Source organism: Enhydra lutris, unplaced genomic scaffold (genome assembly GCF_002288905.1).
Source record: "Enhydra lutris kenyoni isolate GAN:26980312 unplaced genomic scaffold, ASM228890v2 scaffoldscaffold5, whole genome shotgun sequence".
Classification (NCBI taxonomy): domain Eukaryota; kingdom Metazoa; phylum Chordata; class Mammalia; order Carnivora; family Mustelidae; genus Enhydra; species Enhydra lutris.
Window position 1 is genome coordinate 38,414,100 of NW_019154089.1, and position 22,801 is coordinate 38,436,900.

General features: G+C 37.1%; 1 protein-coding gene across 1 annotated transcript; it reads right to left on the minus strand.

Annotated features, from left to right (window-relative positions):
• Nucleotides 1–1,819: 1,819 nt before the first annotated feature.
• LOC111140809 (serine peptidase inhibitor, Kazal type 13 (putative)) lies at nt 1,820–11,383 on the minus strand. Its single transcript, XM_022492997.1, has 4 exons — nt 11,314–11,383; nt 9,247–9,284; nt 8,460–8,587; nt 1,820–1,868 (listed from the first exon to the last, which is right to left on the minus strand). Exons 1-4 carry the CDS (start codon nt 11,381–11,383, stop codon nt 1,820–1,822), a joined length of 285 nt encoding a protein of 94 aa, XP_022348705.1.
• Between the last annotated feature and the right edge of the window lie 11,418 nt (nt 11,384–22,801).

Consider the following 22,801-nt stretch of genomic DNA (forward strand, 5'->3'; position numbering starts at 1 on the left):
GGAAACCGTGAAATATTTAACATATTCTCCTCCACTTTGTTTCCCATATGACACAGAATCTCCTTTAAGTTGAAATCACTGTTGTCTGAGTGAACAGGGGCTCTTTTGCAGAGCCCCCTTCAGTGGCGGAGCCCAGAGGGTAAATGTACCCACTGGAGCTGAAAGAGAGCCTCTGTCCTGTTCCTCAGCTGCTACCACCTCTGCATCAATGCCAGGAAGCCACCAATCCTAGTGGTGCCCATAAATAGATAAAAAGATTTATCAGGTAAGCAAAAGTTTCTATGAATTAAGGTTATACCTACATATTTTACGATGGGTACTATCTAAATGTAGCATGTCCAGATCAGATGGCCAGGCTAGAAAGAAATACATAACTATGTCCCCATCTTCTCTTACCAAACTTAATCTCACTTTGACTCTCCTGCCTGGAAGGCAATTAATTTCCATTCCTTAATTTTTAATTTGGTGGAGTTACTGTTCTACTGTTCCATTTCTTTGGTCTGCCTTTTATTATTTTTGAAAATAGAGATGGAAAGATGAAATAATAAAATAATGTTAAATTACACAAGATGATCAAAATTAGCAAGAGAAGATCTGTATTTTAGGAGACTCTTTGAGAAAACAGAAAGACCTGAAACAATTTCCCCAGCTCCAAAGATATCCAACCTGATAGACCTTACTGACCAGGGGTGCCAGGGGAAAGAGAGAGGATGATGTAAGAGGACAAAGGCCCTGTTGCCGCAAAACGGAGCTGTGTATTAGCTGGAAAGGGGATGGGGAAAGCAGAACTGTGGGGGACCCATCCCGTCCAAGAACTGGTCAGATCAAGATAAAAGAGTGAGTCTGACATCTAGTGGCAGCAGTAGGAGTAGTACGGAGCCCATGAAGTGAAATTTCCCCAGCCTCTAAAGTATGATAATAGCTTCATCTCCCTGTATTAGTCAAGATCTTTCGATTATGAGTGAGAGCTTATAAGATGGATTAAGCAAAAATGAAAAATGAATTTATTGACCGATGTTGTAGGAACAGTAGAATGAGTAAGGATTAAAAATGCTAAAACTAAGGGGTCAAATGATATCTACTCTTCCTCTGAAAAACATACTTTCCCCCCAGAAGTCCTTGAGACTCCTCCCTCCTTCTATTAGCATATGAACATTTTTTCCTCTAGTGAAGGTGAGCTTCATTTACGAGTACGAGGTAGAAAGTCTTAAACATTTGTGTTTGTATGTGTGCGTGAATGTTTTCTTATGCTCATCTTTAGGTGAGATTAGTGGGGCAGGGTCAGATCTCACAGGTGAGCCTGCACTTTGGGGTATGTTTAATTCGGGAAGTGACAGATCTAAGACGCAAGGAAAATGAAAGTTTATTTTAAACAATCATTTACACAGGGTAAATGCCACCTCTTTCATTATTATCTTTTTTTTTTAAGATTTTATTTATTTATTTGACAGACAGAGACCACAAGTAGGCAGAGAGCAGGCAGAGAGAGAGAGAGAGAGAGAGAGAGAGAGGAGGAAGCAGGTTCCCCGCTGAGCAGAGAGCCTGATGTGGGGCTCGATCCTAGGACCCTGGGATCATGACCTGAGCCGAAGGCAGAGGCTTTAACCCACTGAGCCACCCAGGTGCCCCTCATTATTATCTTTATTTGTAATAAATGTATCAGTTGGTTTTTCATTCGTTTAATTCCTTTATTTTTAGCTTTGTTCCAAATTTGGGTGTAGCATAGATGTCATTTATCATATGCCCTTAAATTCCAAAAGAAATAGTTTTTGGAATTAAGTAGTGAAATGAATAAGCAAGTGTAGTACTCCATCACTCATTAGCCACATTTTCCATATTTATAAAATTTAATATGAGGACCAAGTTCCCTAAAGAGAAGAGATTTTTAAAAATGAGATTAGTATCATAAGGAAAGTAGGTATTTCTTCACATTCTCTCATATTCCAAATGTAGTCCTGAGCAAGGGAGCTGCTTTGCAATTTCCTTTATACCCTTCTCTTCCTGCCCACCACCCCACATTCCTTCTCTATATCTTAATTATTCAAAATGGTGTTCTGTGAAGTTTTTCAACAGAGAATCTTTCATCTTCTAACTCATTCCCATTTGATACCTTTGGATTCAACATAACAATGCTGGATTTTTTTTTTTTTTAACCAAGACGTAAAAGATGACCATAACAAGAATGCTATGCCTAATAATTCACATAATTCACACCCTGTCCAAATTTTCACCAGGTTTACACTGCTCATAGACCACAGTCTATTCTCCTTACTCTGGTATATATTTTCTCAGAGGGCTAGCTTCTGCCTAACCTTCCCCCTTGAGGTATTACTGTTCTCTAATACACGACATTCATTTCAACACAATTTTTCTCTTTATTATTTCCCTAAAGACACCGTACATTTTCTCAGTTCCAAATGTTTTCCAAAGCAGAGAGCCCTGTATAAGTTTCCCATTCTATTTTCTCTTGCATTTTTAAAAGAATCCTTGAAACTTAGCTTCTTTCAAGAGACTCCCTACCCTGACCCCCATCTCAGGCTGACCGTTGATATATATCTGATCAACTCACTTGGGTAAGTAACATGTTAACTTGTAGGAGCCAAGCTGGTAATATAAATAAGTGGAGGAGGTCACCTTCACCACAAAAGAGAGGTGGGACTGTCTGAAATGCCTGAACTCCATTTAGATGGGCAGCTGCTACTAGACAGCCGTTGCTACTTTTTTTTTCCCGTGTGAAATCCTAACTTCCTATTAGCACAACTTTGATTTTTCAAAATAAGTTGGAAATCTATATTTTGGATAAAATCTGATTTTTGAAATGCTGTCAACCATTTCAAGACTTAACTAAAATATTGTTCGGTTGAACAAAACCAGTGTTGTTTTCTATTATCATACTTTCTATTATCATACTTTTCTTAGGCCTGTATTCTTTTTGCCAAATGAGATCAAAAACTTCCAAAGAGTCTGGGATATTTCTCATTCTATTTTCTTGGTAGTTATTATGAGAGTCCTACACTAAGTAGGCTTGAGGGATTCTTTTAAGGAGAGCAGCTATGACTGTGTATCAATTCTGGCCAAGATTTGCACGCTTCTGTTTTGTCTTTTTCCAAGACTTGCACTCTTCTGTTTTCTTTTGTCTAGTTTCAAGTTTTTATTTAAATTCCTGTTAGTTATTTCTTACACCATACACAAAAACAAATTCAAAATGGATGAAAGACCTAAATGTGAGGCAGGAATCCATCAAAATCTTAGAGAAGAGCACAGGCAGAAACCTCTGTGACCTTGGCCACAGCAACTTCTTACCAGACACATTACCACAATGTCATTGCAAATGGCAAGATTTCATTCTTTTTGATGGCATATCTATATAATCTCCCACAACTTCTTTATCCATTCATTAGTCGATAGACATTTGGGCACCCTCCAAGTTTGGCTATTGTTGATAATGCTGCTATAAACATGCGGGCATGTATCCCTTTGAATCTACATTTTTGTATCCTTTGGTAAATGCCTGTAGAGCAATTGCTGGATTGTAGGGTAGTTCTATTTTTAACTTTCTGAGGAACCTCCATACTGTTCTCCAGAGTGGCTGCACCACTTTGCATTCCCACCAACAGTGCAAGAGTGTTCCCCTTTCTCCACATCCTCACCAACATTTGCTGTTTCTTGTGTTGTTAATTTTAGCCATCCTGACAGGTGTGAGATGATATCTCATCATGGTTTTCATTTGTATTTCCCTCATGATGAGTGATATTGAGTATCTTTTCGTGTGTCAGCCATCTGCATGTCTTTTTTGGAGAAATGTCTGTTCCTGTCTTCTGCCCATTTCTTAAGAGGACTATTTGTTTTTTCCGGGGGGGGGGGTGTGTGTGTGGATATTGAGTTTGATAAGTTCTTTATAGATTTTGGATACCAATCCTTTATCAGATATTCCATTTACAAATACCTTCTCCCATTCTCAAGGTTGCCTTTTAGTTTTGTTGATTTTTTTCTTTCATTGTGCAGAAGATTTTTATCTTGATGAAGTCCCAGTAGTTCATTTTAGCTTTTGCTTCTCTTGTTTGTGGTGATGTATCTAGTAAGAAATTGCTACAACTGAAGTCAAAGAGGTTTCTGCCTGTGCTCTCCTCTTGGACTTTGATGGATTCCTATCTCATATTTAGGTTTTTCATCCTTAAGAAATTTATTTTTGTGTATGATATGAGAAAGTGGTCGAGTTTCATTCTTCTGCATGTGGCTGTCCAATTTTCCCAACACCTTTTTGTTGAAGACACTGTCTTTTTTCCAATGGGTGTTCTTTCCTGCTTTGTTGAAGATTGGATGACCATAGATTTGAGGGTCCATTTCTGGGTTTTCCATTCTGTTCCATTGATCTATGTGTCTGTTTTTGGCCAGTACCATAGTGTTTTCATCACCACATATTTATAATACAGCTTGAAGTCTGGACTTGTGCTGCCTCCAGCTTTGCTTTGCTTTTTCAAGATTGCATTGGCTATTTGGGGTCTTTTGTGGTTTCATACAAATTTTAGGATTTTTTTGTTCCATGAAAAATGCTGGTGGTATTTTGATAGGGATTGCATTAAATATGTAGACTCCTTTGGGTAGTATAGACATTGTAACAATATTTGTTCTTCCAATCCATAACATGGAATGTTTTTCCATTTCTTTGTGTCCTCTTCAGTTTCTTTCATAAGTGTTCTAATTTTCAGAGTACAGATCTTTTACCTCTTCAGTTAGGTTTATTCCTATATATTTATCTTATGGTTTTGGTGCAGTTATAAATGAGATTGATTCCCTCATTTCTCTTTCTGTTTCTTCATCATTGGTGTATAGAAATACAACAGATTTCTTTACATTGATTTTTATCTTGTTACTTTGCCAAAATTGTGTATCAATTCTAGCAATTTTTTGGTGGAGTCTTTTGGGTTTTCTACATAGAGTATCATGTTGTCTGTGAATAGCGAAATTTATACTTCTTCCTTGCTGATTTGGATGCCTTTTATTTCTTTTTGTTGTCTGAGAGTTGAGGCTAGGACTTCCAGTACTATGTTAAATAACAATGGTGAGAGTGGACACCCCTGTCTATTTCCTGACCAGAGAGGAAAAGCTCTCAGTTTTTCCTCATTGAGGATAATATTAGCTGTGGGTCTTTCATATATGGCCTTTATGATGTTGAGGTATGTTCCCTCTGTCCCTACTTTGTTGAGGGTTTTTTTTCAAGAATGGATGCTGTACTTTGTCAAATGTTTTTTCTGCATCTATTGACAGGATCATTTGATTATTGTTCTTTCTTTTTTTAATGTGGTATATCATGTCGATTGATTTATAAAGATTAAACCACTCTTGCAGCCCAGGAATAAATCCCACTTGATTATGGTCAATGATTGTTTTAATGTACTGTTTGATTTGATTTGCTAGTATTTAACTGAGAATGTTTGCATCCATGTTCATCAGGGATATTGGCCTGTAATTCTCTTTTTTAGTGGGGTCTTTGGTTTTGGAATCAAGGTAATGCTGTCCTCATAGAATGAATTTAGAAGTTTTCCTTCCATTTTTATTTTTTGGAACAGTTTGAGAAGACTAGGTATTAACTCTTCTTTAAAAGTTTGACAGAATTTGTCTGTGAAGCCACCTGGTCCTGGACTTTTGTTTGCTGGGAGATTTTTGATTACTGATTCAATTTCTTTGCTGGTTATCTGTCTGTTCAAGTTTTATACTACTTTCTGTTTCAGTTTTGGTAGTTTATATGTTTCTAAGAATTTATCCATTTCTTCCAGATTTTCCAGTTTGTTGGCATATAATTTTCCATAGTATTCTCTAATAATTATTCATAATTTTGTGGTGTTGGTTGTGATCTCTCCTCTCATTCATGATTTTATTTATTCGGGTCCTTTCTCTTTTCTTTTTGATAAGTCTGGCTAGGGGGTTATCAATTGCATTAATTCTTTCAAAGAACCAGCTCCTGGTTTCATTGATCTCTTGAACTGTTGATTTTTGTTCGCTTGTTTGTTTCTATATCATTTATTTCTGCTCTAATCTTTATTATTTCCCTTCTGCTTGCTTTAGACTTCATTTTTTGTTCTTTTTCTAGATATTTTAGGTGTAATGTTAGTTTGTGTGTTTGAGACTTTTCTTACTTCTTGAGGTAGGCCCGTATTGCTACAAACTTCCCTTATAGGACTGCTTTTGCTGCACCCCCAAAGGTTTTGGACCATCATGTTGTCATTTTCACTTATTTCCATGTATTTTTTAAAATTTCTTCCTTAATTTCCTGGTGGATCCATTCATTCCTTAGTAGGATATTCTTTAACCTCAGTGTATGTGTGGTCTCTCCAAATTTTTTTCTTGTGATTGACTTTCAAGTTTTATAGCATGTGGTCAGAAAATAGGCATGGTATGATCTCAATCTTTTTATACTTGTTGAGGCCTGATTTGTGACTCAGTATGTGATCTATCCTGGAGAATATTCCATGTGCTTGTGAAAAGAATATGTATTCTGCTGTTTTAGGATGAAATGTTTTGAATATAACTATTAAGTCCATCTTGTCCAGTGTGTCATTCAAAACAATGTGTCATTGTTTTCCTGTTGATTTTCTGCTTAGATGATCTGTATATTGATGTAAGTGGGATGTTAAAGTCCCCTACTATTATTGTATTTTTATCAATGAGTTTCTTTATGTTCATTATTGTTTAATATATTTGGGTGCTCCCAAAATGGGGGAATAAATATTTACAACTGTTAGATCTTGTTGGATAGACCCCTTTACTATGATATAATTCCCTTCTTCACCTCTTGTTACAGTCTTTGGTTTAAAATCAGAGTTTGCTCTAAGTATGGCTACTCCAGCTTTCTTTTGGAAGCTAAGAAAGCATTTCCAAGTGTCTTGCCTAATTAGCTCATGCCTAAGAAAGTGACAGCAGCTATTAGGAAGAAATGCTAATGTAACTTAATTATTCCACATAGTCTGGTGCCATTCATGAATTCTCATTCATCTTGCTTTGTGATGGTAGATACATGGTTATTTTCCATTTTTTTCAGTTCCCATTCTTTTCCTTTAAATGACATTGCAATCATCCTTTGAGTCTAGCACTTGCTCTGAAGATGAGCACATATTTCCTTTATTGGACTAGCTTCTACACCCCATTTCCTTCAGTGCTCAGCAATAACAGCCTCATGGGTTGGAAACATGACACTGGAAGCCCATAAAGATTCTTTTCAAAGGAAGATATGCCTAAAAAGTTAGTTCAACAGACTTGGGAAGCTCAAATTAGCTCTTGGGAAGTAACCATGAGCCCTTGGACTATCCCTCCTGATAAGAGTGATTTTATAACCTGAAGTCATAGGCCATAGCATATAGTTTATGATCAAGTGAATGTCTGTTGTTATTCCCTGTGGTCCTGAGTCGCTCTGTGTCAATTTGACCTCTGGGAATTCAGGGTGGCTGGAAACAGTAGTTGTCAGTCATTCAGGTGCCACAAGATTAGGTGACTGGCTTCTAATAAAAGGGCTGGGCACCAAGGTGTTGGTGAGCTTCCCAAGTTGGCAAAACTTCATATGTGTTGTCACACATCATAGCTGGGAGAATTAAACACTGTCTGTGTGAGTCCACTGGGAAAGGTCAACTGGAAGCTTGTGATTGCTCTCTCCTGGACTCCACCCTGTGAGCTTTCTGCCTTTGCTGATTTTACTCATATCCTTCCATTGTAATAAACTGCTGCCATATATATAACAGCTTTTCTAAGGTCTATGTGTCCCGCTAGCAAATCATCCAACCTGAGAATAGTCTTGGGGGTTTTAACACAGAAGATCAAACAAGTCATGGAAGAGTTACTAACAAGACATAGATCGGTTTCCCAAAACAACTTCAAATGGAGTTAAAATTTATCATGAGGAATATTATTAATTTTTTGATCTAATTTTACTATTGAACTTACTTGAAAGGCAAAGGAATATATAATTCAACTGTCATTTTTATCTATGGATGCCCACATAACCATTTTATTATTTATATGTATATTTATACCTTTATCTATGTCTCTACCTATGTCTGTGTTGCTATCTATATCTATTTATGTCTACCAAGCAATATTTATGGACGCTATTCATAGGCATGTCAATGTTATTTGTTAAAAGTTTTTGAGTGATTTGAAAAAATGGATTTCTATTCATCGTTTGGGTATAATCTATAGATATCTATTAATATGATCTTTGTTCAATTCTGCCAAAACATCACTTAAGCTTTTCTTTTTTTTTAAATGAGTCAACTTTGAATGTTAACTGAAATTTTTCAGAAAGACTTTTCTCTTTATACATAGCATGTTCCCAATCTTTTATGAACAATAGAGGTTATTTAAAATAAATATCCCATCCATCAGTAAATCCAGTTCCTTGGCTAAGATTATTTGATATTCCTGTGAGGAAATACAAAGAAAAAAATGGTATTTTATTTTGAACTTACCACTGATCAACACAAAAAAAACACTCATTCTGGTAAGTGTGGCCATTTGTAGCACAAACATATGATATCACATCTGGACACTCTGATGTATAAGAAGGATCCAGTGGGTAGTACATTTTACATGGGGGCTGCAAATATCAAAAAAATGTCATATGAGTAACAGTTGATAGATTTTCTTCCATCTATTCCTGGCCATCTATTCCTTCCTCCCCCCCCCCCCAGAAATAATATCAAATATATCTATTCAATTGATCTTTTTCAACATTTTCTTCTGGGCTTTGGTCAGGCAGGTTTTTTGCTGACTGCAGTGTCAGAAAATGTGGTGATGCATTCATCTCCTAAAGTCATAAGCATTATAAAATCCCCTCTTAAATCCCATATGTAAAGTTTCCACTTAAACTTGGAATCCCAATGCCATAAATTCATTCTAAGAAGTTTGTGAGTAGAGATATTTATGTATTTGTGAAATTCTAGGGGAAGGAGCTCCAATATAATTGTTGAGAGTGAGGGTTCTGTATTGAGGCTGGGAATAAATCCTGTATTTGCCACGGTTTAACTTTATGACCTTGAGCAACTGACAGGTGTCATTTCATTTAATGCTCAGAGATGCATTTTACTGTTATAATGTTTGTGCTACATTAGATTAAATGTAAGTCTGGAAAGGTTATACATGCCCAAGGTCACATGGAAAACTTTTGTTCTACTTACCCCTGTGAAGTTTTAGGTCTCTCATGTCAAGAGAGTGATCAGATTAGCATCACAATTCACTGAGAAATTTTAAATTTACCTTAGGCCATTTATTTGTATCACGTGGCTTGAAGAATGCTGCAGACAAAGTACATACACAATAGGTTAAAAGAAAATCGTTCTTCATGGAGTTTGATTTCACCCACTGAAGTTACTAGCTGAATAAAAAAAAGTAATTTAATTACTCATTTGCACAAAAGTATACAAAATAATTTATAGCAACAGAATTTGTGGGTGGTGTTCTTTTGTTAACTAGTTTATTCATTTATTCTTTTTTTTCCTTCATTTTCACAGTCCTGACTTTATAAATTTTCTATGTCACTGAGGAAAGAGTAAAAACCAGTTGAGGTTGTAGGTGTAACTTGCAAAGTATGTTATTTTCATTAAGTTACCTGATTTTTGTTGGCTTTAGTATCCTCTTCACTGCAGTCGGGGTGAGTGTATGTACTTTGAAGTTTTTTAATTAAATATGTTATGATAAATAAAATACTGGGCTTATTAATACCAAGATGCCAAACTAAAGAGGATAGTAGAGTGATGATCAGAAGCTTGAAGGGTTCCTTGGTTCTGGAGAGACTGACTGGTTCTGGGAAACTAGTTTGTGTGAGGATGCTGGTGTTGCCTGGGGATAGAGGGTGGCCAGCTGGCTGTGGGAGAGGGAAATAAGAAAAGACTTATCGTCGTTCTGCTCTTCCTTATCTCTCACTGTAATATGATCTTTTAAATAGTCTAGAAAACTCTAGCTTTCCAAAAGTTAGACTTTCCAAAGTTCAAAGAGAAAACTTGAATTATATTTTAAAATTTTTCCCAGAGGAAACAAGAAGCCTACCAACCTTTCCAGGAATAGACAATGCCAATTGCACATAAAATTTTTCTAAAAATTTTTAAAAAAGGAATACTTCTTTCTAATTAAAAAAAGAAAAAACACCCAGAATCTTTTAATCACAAAAGTGGCTAGATACAGTAATAAAAAAGAAAAATAAAGGCCTCCATCTAGTAGAAATGAAATAAAGTAAAAATATATACTGCATACCATATATAAGAATAAACCTCAAATACATGTGAACATAAGAAATGAGACCTTGCAAAGATCAACTGAATTTCTTTTTAATCTTAGTATAGGAAAGGCTATCTAGTAGGTGAGGTGCTTGAGCATGGTTTTGATTAGCATTTTTTTCATAGTGAAGTTGAATATCTTATACAGATTTAAGAGCCATTTCTGTTTTTTGGGGGTATGTGTATGTGAATTGTATATGTATGCATATTACTCATTTGGCAATTGGTTTTTACTTTTTTCCTCAGTTTTAAGTATTCTTGTGTATTAGATATATTAGTCCTTTATCTGTGATATGTGTTATGGATATTTTCTTCCAGTCTATCAGATATCTTTTAGTTTAAGGAATTTACACTAAAGATACACCTCAAACAATACAAAATACATATACATAAGATTATTGCAGCATTGTTTGTAATTGCAAAATATTGGAAAACACTAAATGCCCATATGTAGAAGACTGATTGATTAAACTTTAGTATACCCACCCAAGGAAGTTCTGTATCATTGTATAAAAGAATGAGGAAGATCCCTGTGAATTGATATGTACTGATTTACAGGGTATTTGTAAATTGAGAAAAGCACGTTGCAAACAAGTATCTATAATATGTTATCTTTTATATAAGAAAGTAGGAGAATGACACAATGTGCACACATGTTTCTATTTAACACAGTAAAGACAGAGATCAAAGAGGTTGGTTCTGTGAAGACGGCTGTGGGGTTGGAATGAAAGGGAAAAGGGGTATGGAGGTAATGACACTTCTCTGAACCTAAACTTTTGCTCATTTTGTTTTATTTTCCTTGTGTTCAAAATCATTTTGAATTGCCTTTTGAATTTTTCTTGACCCATGCATTATGTAGAAACATGTTATTTCATTTTCAAATTTTGGAGGGTTTTCCAGAGTAACTCCCTTTCCTAACAGGAATACCCAGTTGATGCCCACTTTGCATGGTCCAGCCTAACATTCCCCACGGTCACACATGGCAATTTTTCTTTTCTACAACTTAAAGAATATCACTTGTTTCTCTCCCAAGACTTGTAAGTTTGCTTACCTGAAAAAGCAGTATGTGCCAAAGTGGAGGAAACCAGGAAAAATATGGTCCTGTAGGAAAAAGCAGCCATTTTGATCTCATCCAATGTCCTGCTCTGGTGAGACCTGGGAAAAGGCTTGAGAAAGTTTATTCCTAACGTCTTGCACAGGTGGATTTCCAAACATGAGAGAACCTACTACACTGAGGTGTTGCATTCCTATAAATTTGACCATGATGGTCTCCACTGGCCTGATACCCAGGGTTCAGACCTGAGGTCCCCTCTGCTCCAAAGAGAGAAAGTAAACCACTAAAATAATTTTTTTTTCCTGCCAGCGGCCATGTATAATCCCAGTCCTGGCTGGGAGAGGAACTGGCCTCAGGGCTCTCATCAGGGCTGGCCCAGGCATGTTCCTTTTACATAGGTTCACCCTATGATCTACCAACTACACTGGAGTGTTCATATGAAACAGTCTACATATTTATAAAAATTTTGAATAAACAGGTGTGAACTGAGGACTGTCCTGAATTATCAGGGACAAGTCACTTTATAATATGAGTCCTTTGATTTCCTGGGATAGACCAGTTTCTTCAGTCCTTCATTTCCTAGCTGGGTGTCTTCTTGCAGACCACTTACACATGCTCAAATACAAAAAATGAATAGAATTGTTGGCCTTGGATCATAAAAATTATGTATTCCTTCCCTGAAGCAAGAATCAGGATACATATTTAGATCTAAATATAATTTTTTGATTCTTATATAGGTACACATAATTTTATATATATATCAGAGAGATCCAAGTTCAAATTCTAGCTTCAACATCTCCTAGAAGTGTGAGTCTTAGAAAAAATATGAACTTCAAAGCATATTGAGATGGTCAATTGATACTATTTAAGTAAAGAGTTTATCTATATTAAATTGTCAATTTCTTTAACCAAACTCTTCTCTTGTAAGGACAGAAATACTTAGGCCCAGAGAGAAGATGTTTTTCCAAGTCATTTCCTCAACTTCCTCCTGTCCTACTCTGTCCATTCGGTCTCTTCTCCAGATTGTAGCTGGTGTGGGGGGGGGCATGCAGAGAAATGAAGGAGAGCCCTATTAGCTGCTAGTGAATTTGTCCCTACTTTCATGTGCAGAGGAAGCAAAAGGAGGATACTGGAGGAGAACAAACACATGGGAAAACCTACTGACGGAGAAGAAATGCAGATATCCTACCACCAATGTGAACTAAGGATGGAGGAGATGAAGAAATATTACCTGAGTGAGTTGCTGCAGAATGTGAGCCTGCTCTAGTCACCCTGAGGTCACAGCTAGCCTGGAGTAAAGTTGCTGTTCTATGAATCTGTGGCCAGGGGCATGCTGAGCATAGGGAGCAGCCTCCTAGCTCAGTTGAGTGACCACTTACTTGGCATGAAATTACTCTAACCGCTCTTTCTTACTTTGATCCCTCTCTTGAACCACCTCCTCTGGTGTTTCCTGTTCCAGCAGGCAGGGACAGATCTTAAGGTTCCAACCTTGTGGTTTCTGATTGTGAATTATGAGAACAAGAAGGACCATATTTGCAAAGGCTTGACCATATGACCATATGTGCAAGGGTTAATTGCCTACCACATTCCAGATGATCTGGTGGACTTTCTTGCCTAATTCGAGGCTGATTCATTGTTCTGGTCTCTTCTGCCTCCTGAGGTCACTTAGTCCATTCTGCTTCTCAGGAGGTTTACCTGTTTTATCTTTCTAGGACATGATTTCTCACATTAGCCTGGGAAACGAGGGTACCACAACCAGTAATCTTTGTAATACTCAAGCCTCCCAGTTTCTCTACTTGTTTTCCTCTACTTCAGCATAGGAAAGCCTAAAAATGTGCCATTAACTGGAAAATTTCTATACATAGACCTTAAACTCTCTCAAGTAGTTAGCACACCTTTTGCTGTTTTGTCTTTTCTTCTCAACCTGAGTCCCATAGTTTGACATTTATATTGTCATTATATATATTATCTTGATACGGCCATACTTACTTGATATCCTACACTTTATTCTTCCCTTCTTTCAAGCCAGAATAAACTCAACTTCCTGTTTTCCTACACCAGACATCAGTTTATCTTAGTTGGTCACCTAAACCTGCCAGACTCCTAAGGAAGCCTCTTATTTAATATCATGTTGCTAATTATGCCACCCATATCTATGTAATTATTTTTTTAAATCCATTTTTTCAACAATCTGACCATGCCTCCCCTATATGTCTTTGAGTAGAAAAGTTCACCTCTTCTTTATCAAGTAGGGAAGCTTCAGGACGAACCAACTCCACTTTTTTTTTTCTCTTTGCCTTGTAATTCTGTAAATTTTATCATTTACCTTTCTTTCTATTTTTCTGCCTCTCTTCATATCATTTTAGGAGAGATCTACACATTCATCCATCCCTTCCTTTCTGCCAGTACCTAGTTATGTGGTATTGTGGTATTATGTGGTATCATTGCATTTATTCCTTATAATAATCCCATGAGGTTTATAACATTGTGGGACTTATATAAAAGAAAAAGAGACTGAAGCTTAGAAGAATATATTCATTTGCTGGAGCTAACTATCTGCTAATGAGTGGTATGAAGTAAGTAGCTACTGATGGTCAGAGATGGGATTCAAACACAGGTGTGTTTAACTACAAAGCCTGTATTCGTTTACTTTCTCCACATTTTCTCTCATCTTAGAGAATGAATGTTCCCTTTAACTTATCTAGCAATCTTCTTAGATCAACACCATGAATGCCTTGTATGCTATCTTATGCTTTTCTAGGTGGCATCTTTGATTTTCTCCTCTTTGCCCCTCCTTCCAAAGCCAGTCCTCTTAGTCTCTACATAACACTGCCTTCTAGGTAATTAGATTGTATGCCCCATGAAGGAAAAGATCTTACCTGTACCCGATATAAACCTTATAATTGTAGTACATTGCAAGGTTTTTTTTTTAGCCGCTTAACAGGTATTCAGTAATATGTATGCAAGGAAAAAAGGAAGGAATCTATTCATTATTTTTGTGTGTTTCACTTTGTTCTCTGATTTTTTTGTTGTTGTTGTTTTTTAAAATATTTTATTTAGTTATTTGTCAGAGAAAGAGAGTGTGCACACAAGCAGGCAGAGGCAGAGAGAGAAGCAGGCTCCCTGCTGAGCAAGGAGCCCAATGTGGGACTTGATCCCAGGACCCTGGGATCATGACCTGAACAAAAGGCAGCAGCTTAACCGACTAAGCCACCCAGGCATCCCGTTCTTGGATGTTTTTGAGAATGTGTTTTCCCAGATGTGTTTTGGAGATATTATGTCTAGTCTATTAAGATATAACCCTCCTGGAATTTTGAGTGGAGTCAGTGACATCTTTATGATGCAGTCTTTTCATACATGAATGTGACATGCCTTCTTTTCAACTTGCAGGGGAATTCTTCTACTTGCTCAATGTATACGAATTCCTAGAGTGCAATTTTTAAAACACAACCTGATCTTGTTGCCGTATTCAAATCTTCCATTGACTCTTTCTTGGTTATTTTATGGGATTATTATTTATGGTAAAACTTGAATGTGAAGAAACTTAACATCTTATTTTTTATAACTGAAATCAACTTTTTCATGAATATCTAAATTCAGTTAATGACAGACAAAAATTATCTTGGGGACCTATGACTTTGGGAGCAGGAGATGGAGGTTTAGTGAAGTATGGATCCTAAGAAGAGTGAAGATAAGGGAAGAAGATAATTAGGGTTTTGGATCTGCTTAGCACTAGTGTCAAACTTTCTAGTGTCTGTAGAATCAGTTACTTTAGAAATTAAATTCAAGTGAGAAAAGAAAACTGCATACACTTTCCAACTAAAGACAACTTTTTAAAAAAGATTTTTATTTATTTATTTGACAGACAGATCACAAGTAGTCAGAAAGGCAGGCAGAGAGAGAGAGGAGGAGGAAGTAGGCTCCCCACTGAGTAGAGAGCTGATGCGGGGCTCAATCTCAGGACCCTGAGACCATGACCTGAGCCGAAGGCAGAGGCTTTAACCCACTGAGCCACCCAGGCACCCCAAGACAGTTTTATCTGTTGAAGATACAGAGGTCTTTGGCTAATAATTACCTGTTGCTTCTGTGGAGCTCCATTTACCTGGTTTTCAAAAGCTTAAAAGATCCTTTGTGTACTGACATAATGTTAGTTCTGCCAGATAGAAAAGGCACTAACATTAAGAAGATGATCTCTCCTGATCTTTGTAGGAAAATGGTGGCTGGCGAAGTTAGATTTCTTCACCCATCTTTCAAAAAAAAAAAAAAAGAACTTAATCTAAATCTGGAGAGTACATAAAATTGCCCAATGTCCACATCTGCAGTAAAACTGGAAAACAGACAATATTATCTACTTTGCATTCTGTGCAATTGGGGATGTACACTTCCAACACCAGCAACATTAACACAAAAGATAGAAAGAAAGGTTATAAATGACTGGAATAACACTATTTACCAGGTTGACATAATTGAAATTTATAAAACAATACAGTTGCTTCTGGTTCTGTAATAGGTATACTTACCCTATTTTTACCACTAAGTACAAATGAAGTATGTGTAAAATAAACTTAGGAAGACAGTAAGCGAGAGAGAAAGCAGATTGGCTAGACCTGGGAATTGAAGAATACTATGGTGGTGAGTTTCCTTGATTTTCTTTTTCCTTCATGCATCCCAGACTTGAAGCTGAAGAAGATAGCAACCTGGAAACACGAGGAGACACAGGCGAAAAAACAACCCTGCCAAAAGCCTGTTCTCTCTAGCCTAAGGACCAAGAAAGGAACACGAATGACTTTTTGTTTTTTGGGGTTTTTTTTTTGGCCTCAAAACATATTCAAGAAGCTATCATTCTCACCAGCCTAGGTTTGCAGTTTGTTTTCTTGTAGGATCTGTTTCATAAGTGGTAAAAACTATAGGCAAACCATGGGTAGCTCATCCTTCTGTAAGGCACTAACGCCTTATCAACATATTTCTACCTTTTTGTTTAACTGGTAGGGTCTTATTCCTGATGGAACTGAGTGATGCGCTCATTCTTACTGTTTATGTGTAATGTCCCATAGGTCTGGTCATGTCATTGACATTAACCAGATACCAACAGGTAGAAAAAAGGAGGGCCAGAATTCAATTTGACTCTACCATTCCTTATTGATTACACATTAAATGCCAGGCTTTATGCTAGGTCATAGAAATGGCCTGGTATCCATTAAATTACTGCTCTCATAAATCTTAGCACTTTATTAAAAGCAGGTGACAAGCAGAAATCCAAAAAAGTAGAAAGGCAGCCAGCTAGGAGATGTGGCAGTTGGTGAGGAAAACCTGAGTCATGTGTGGAACTAATAGCAGAAGAAGAGACAGAACCCGCCCAACATAAGATAATTAAAAGAACAGAACACTTTCTTCTCTTTGCCTGAATAAAAACTGGGGAAATCAAAGGCTCATGTTTAAGAACATAATTGAATCCTTACTAAAATGTCTTTTTATTCAAAGATATGACCTTTTTAAAAATTTATGGCAGGATCAATGTAACATAGATGTTCTTGAAGCCTGAAAGAAAATAGGAAAAGATGAGAATCTTCCAGTTAGAAGTTTCTATATGTTTATATGTTTTTACATTATTTTTAATGCAACCCATAGTTTAAGAAAGAAATTTTAAATTATAAACAAAACACAAATATACATATACTCACATACCTGAAGCATCATAAAATCCTAGTTACACTGTGTGCAATGCACTCTGGTATTTTCTATTGTATTGTTTTCTTCTGGTTTATTCCATTAAGATGCAGGTTGTGACGCACTTTGATTTCACAATGTATTTGTGAATCAGAGCCTTTAGTAGAAAAGATATTGGTTTAAATAGGGAGAATTAATGTAAGAATTAATACTTGGGGCGCCTAGGTGGCTCAGTGGGTTAAGCTTCTGCCTTCGGCTCAGGTCATGATCTCAGGGTCCTGGGATGAGCCCCACATAAGGCGCTCTGCTCAGCAGGGAGCCTGCTTCCCTCTCTCTCTCTCTCTCTGCCTGCCTCTCTGCCTACTTGTGATCTCTGTCAAATAAATAACTAAAATCTTAAAAAAAAAATAATACTCGATCTTGGCAGACGTGTGTGTGCGCTTTGTGTGTGTGTGTGCACGTGCATGCAAGCTCATTCCTGGGAAATAGGCAACTCACACGGATTAGAATATTGAAAAGAAAAAATCCCCCAGCAAGACCACACCAGCTCTGGACCTCCTCCAGTCTGGGATGTTAGTGGAGATTCCAAGCTGAGAAAAACCCGACACTTTGAAAGATAAACCATAAATCAGAGGGAAGAGGAGCCAGGTTAAACAGTGGACATAAATCCACCCAATGTGATTTATGTTGCAGAATCTTCTGACTTTATCTCTGAGGAATTCATGTATATGCTGTAGTTGTAACTTTATCCTTCGATGCTGTATTTCCTTTTGAATAGTAAACAACTTTTTTATAAAAAAAAAAAAAGACATTTACCCATGTGCCTCTAAGTATGCTGGGTAGTATGCAGCGAAGTCAAAGGACAGCCTCATTGGATTCACCTCGAGTGGATAGTGGGGCAGCAGGGAAGTTGGAAAGGAGTGCCCTGTGCCAGATTTCTGGGCAGAAATACTTGGTGAAGTGTGTGGCTATGGCAGCATGGGGATGAAAATGACAGGAAAGGAGAACAACAATTTAGGAAAGTATTGAGGCAAAAATATGTTTTCCTTCTCATTTTATGCTTGAGAAAAAAAGTATGACCTTTGAAAGTTAAAGCAGCAAACACTTGGGCTACACAAGGCTGAGCTTCAGTCTCTAGGAAAAAGGATTCCCGGTCATGTCAGGAAAGCATGGATTCTACCCGAAGAAAACATAGTAAAAAATTATCTACTGAATGGTATATAAGGTGGACCTTAAAGCAAATCAGGAGCAGGGGTATCATAATCAGGACCCATAACCCTAGTGGGAGAATGTGCAAATTTGTCAAATTTGGAATCGTCTAAACAGCACCTAGTACTTTTTCAAAATCCATAACTAGGATCAGTCTGAGCCTCATACTCTGGAGTGGAGCTAAACTTAATTAAGGGGTTTCAACGTCTTGGCTAAGGGAAGAGAGCAGTTATTTGGATGAGAGGTGGGCAGTCAGGACAGTGATGATCAACAGAGTAAGTTCAGACCTTGAAAAGCCCTAATATTAAAGCTGGGGATCCAGAGAGTTATAGGCCTATCTTATGATCTAGAAGTTATCAGCAATCTTGACAATAGATGGTGAGAAATGCTTTGGAGAATAGGATGAATTTTATTGTGAAGATATTGTTTGAGATACCATGGGAACATCCAAGTAGATGGAGCTCATAACTCTAATGGGACTTGAGGGGCTTCTGGGGTCGTGATAATGTCTGATTTCTTGGTCTGGGTGATTTTTAATTGGGTGTGTTGATTTTGTGAAATTCTTCAATCTGTTAACTTTCAACCTGTGCAAGTTGCTATATATATACACACACATATATATACATACATATATATTCAAACATATGTATATATGTACATACATACATATATATGAAATATCAATACTATTTTATATTAGAAATCTTAGAAATACGTTAAGATAATAAAGATTAGCCAATAAAACTTGACAGTATGCCAAAGAATAGTTTACAATGAAGAAGTAGGATTTATATCAAGAATGAAAGGACTGGGGCTCCTGGGTGGCTCAGTGGGTAAAGCCTCTGCCTTCGGCTCAGGTCATGATCCCAGAGTCCTGTGATAGAGCCCCACATCGGGCTCTCTGCTCAGCAGGGAGCCTGCTTCCTCCTCTCTCTCTGCCTGCCTCTCTGCCTACTTGTAATCTCTGTCTGTCAAATAAATAAATAAAATCTTAAAAAAAAAAAAGAATGAAAGGACAGTTACATATTAGAAAGGAGATTACTATAATTTATTATATCAGTAGGTGAAAAGACAGTTTCTATATAAAAAATAGATAAATATTGGAAGTGAATTGAATAAAATCTCTATATTTGAATATTATTTGCAATAAATAGGAAAACTGTCAAAGATTTAAAAATATTGTAAACAAACTGCTGGTGAGTACATAAATTTGTAGAACTTTTAAACTCCCAAATGAGAATTCATCATAAAGTTGTTTCCAGGAGCCCCTGGGTGGCTCAGTCAGTTAAGCATTAGCCTTCAGCTAGGGTCATGATCCCAGAGTCCCAGGTTCAAACCCCACATTGAGCCGCATGTCAAGCCCCATGTCAAGCCCCACATCCAGCTCCCTGCTCAGAGTGGAGTCTACTTCTCTCTGACCCTCACCCTACTAGTTCTCTCTCTCATTCTCTCTCTCTCAAATAAATAAGTACAATATATTTTTTTAAGATTTTATTTATTTTATTTGACAGAGAGAGATCACAAGTAGGCAGAGAGGCAGGCAGAGAGAGAGAGGAGGAAGCAGGCTCCCTGCCGAGCAGAGAGCCCGATGCGGGGCTCGATCCCAAGACCCTGGGATCATGACCCGAGCCGAAGGCAGAGGCTTTAATCCACTGAGCCACCCAGGCGCCCCAGTACAATATTTTTTTAAAAAGTTGTTTCTATAAATATCATAACAGGACTTTTTGTGACACTGCTTAATGAAAATCACCTTACAGAGAGTTGGTCGCAGTTTGGTTTATCTATGAATGAAAATATAAGTAACTATTAAAAATAATATTGTAAAAGAATATTTATTGACATGGAACTATTTCTTCATATACTATGTGACATATAAGCGCTCAGAAACCATACTACAGCTGAGTAAAGAGTCAGTGAGTAGTAAAGACACAAAGACAGCGATGGTAGAAAAGAACAGAAAGCCAGCTAGGAATATGAATAATGTTAAGCTGCTATCATTCACTGTATTTATTAAACAAGTCAAACGAATTCTCATTCTTAACAACTCAGTCAACACGCATAGAAAACAGTACCTCCCAAGCTTATCATATTATGGCCCACATAAAAAGTACTATTTATAAGTTAGAGCAAAGAGATAAGGTTAGCTGCCACTGGTAACAATCACCCTGAAGGGTCCAGGCACCCCAGGTCATGGCGCCATCCAAAAGAATCAATACTTCATCAATGTTCCATAATATACATGTCAATAATTCATTTGATGACTGTAGTCCTATTCTGCTCCTAAGACGCAGAGATCAGCAGCAACAGCCCAGGCTTCCAGTGTCCACACATATTATCAGGTTGGTGCAAAAGCACTGCTTTAGCTAGGAGTTCATTCTGGCAGGTATGAACTGCTAGTTATGAACTAGCCACCCTCCTTTGGATATTCCTGCCTCTAACTCCTTTCCCTCCAAACTCCCCAGGCTGCTGCTTCCCAGTGTTGCACATGTCAAAGAGTTAGAGCTGACTTTGACTAGAGGAGGTCCCAGATTTGGTGGTAGCAATGGGAGTGGATACCAAAGGTTCTGTCTAGGCCTCTCTGCCTTTAGTCTTATCTCCACCTTTCTCCTTACAGACACTAGAAAAGAACCAGGCAAGCGCCTGACTTTAGCTCTTCCTTTGTACAAGTTATCAGACAGAATTCATGGAAACACGGGTTCCCACACCAAATCACTTAGACTCTTAAGAGGCATTCTCACTGTAAAAAACCAGAATACTAAAAACCAATAAAAAACATTTGTTCCAAATAAGTATAACTTAAATAAGTACAATTATCTTGGATTTTTAGATATATGTAGAACTTTCTATCAAACAAAATAAACTCTCTTTTTAAGCACAGAGAGAACATTTATAAAATTAGACTATCTTTAAGGTCATATGGGAAGCCTTAATAAATCCCAAGACATCACAGACTGTGTATTCTGAAATACATATGGTAATATTATCCATATGCCTGCGAATTAATGAATATTCTCTGAGCTAATAAGAGAATCTTGATGGGAATTGCACAATATTTAATACTTATGACAAAGAAAATATTCATATTATTTTTAAAATATTTTACTTATTTATTTGACAGAGAAGCAGAGGGAGAGGGAGAAGCAGACTTCCTGCTGAGCAGGGAACTCAATGCAAGACTCAATCCCAGAACCCTGGATCATGACCTGAGCCAAAAGAAGATGCTTAACCAGCTGAGCCACCCAGATGCCCCAAAATATTCATATTAATGTAAACAAAATGTTGTAGCAAATAATCTTAAAATGCAATCCTAAAATGGCTCAATATATACTATGTGTGTGTGTGTGTGTGTGTGTGTGTGTGTATCCACTTTCATATAAACAATTAAATGTGATTCCATATGTTGGGGAAGTAGTGTTCTTTTCCATACAATCATTCAGAGAGATGACATGGAGGCCCTTCAGTCTTTAAAAGGTGGCTTTCATGGTACTGCTTCATGAGAAACAACGTTATTCATTATCAGAGATACAAAAATTAAACCACAATGATATACCATTAAGCCTCACTAGAGTGGCTAGAATCAAAGACTGATAAAACCAAAGCCTGATGAGGAGATGTGGAAACTGGAAAACTTGTACATTACCATTATGAGTGTAAATGGACTCAATTCAATTGGAAAGATGTGTTAACTATGAAGGCTGAAAAATATACCAAGATGATGCGATTCCACAGCAAATGTGAGAGCATATGTGCACCAAAGTACAGAGAATGAAGTAGTAGTCACAAGTTTATTCACAATGGCCCAAAACTATAATAATCTAAATGTCTTCCGCTATAAAACAAATGAAAACACTGATTATACCCATATAGTAAAAATATATACTCCTATATTATATAATATATACTCATATAGTAAAATATACTCATATGAGTAAAGCATACTCATATGAGTAAAATATATACTCATATAGTAAAAACAGTAAAAGTTGAGCTATTGATATATTCAATAGCACAATGAATCTTACAAGGATGAGTAAATAAGACCAGAAATAAGAGAGGACATGCTGTATAATTACTTTTATATAAAGTACAAAACAGGTGGAACCAATCTATGGTATTTGATGCCAGGATAGTTGTTATCTTGGGAGTTAGTGATTAGGAGGGAATAAAAGCCGGGAGGGCTTTAGGGATTCTGGTAACATTTTGGTTCTTGAACAGGTTGCCGATTACATGGATACTATAGAGGACACTGGCATGCTTCACCCAGATTCCTTTTACCATTTAAATGTTTACTCCTATTCCCCAGATTTGACTTCTACTTAAAACCCTCTTTAGAGTACTACCCTTACTGGCTACTAGTGGTGTTTTGTCTGTATGTCCCAAAAGCTGAAAGTGCTAGGACTTTACATTCCCTTGTAGCAACCTCTGTGTAATGAGCGAGCGGTGTAGGAGTATGGTGGCACAGATTTCTTGCCTTCAGCAGAACAAATCGTGCTGTAATTTACACTCCCCATGGAATGAAGCTATGTCTGGAAATTCACATAAAATTGCACCTTTACTCTACTTGTTTCTCCTCCTTATTCAACTCCACTCCTTCACTAATCTTTTCCAG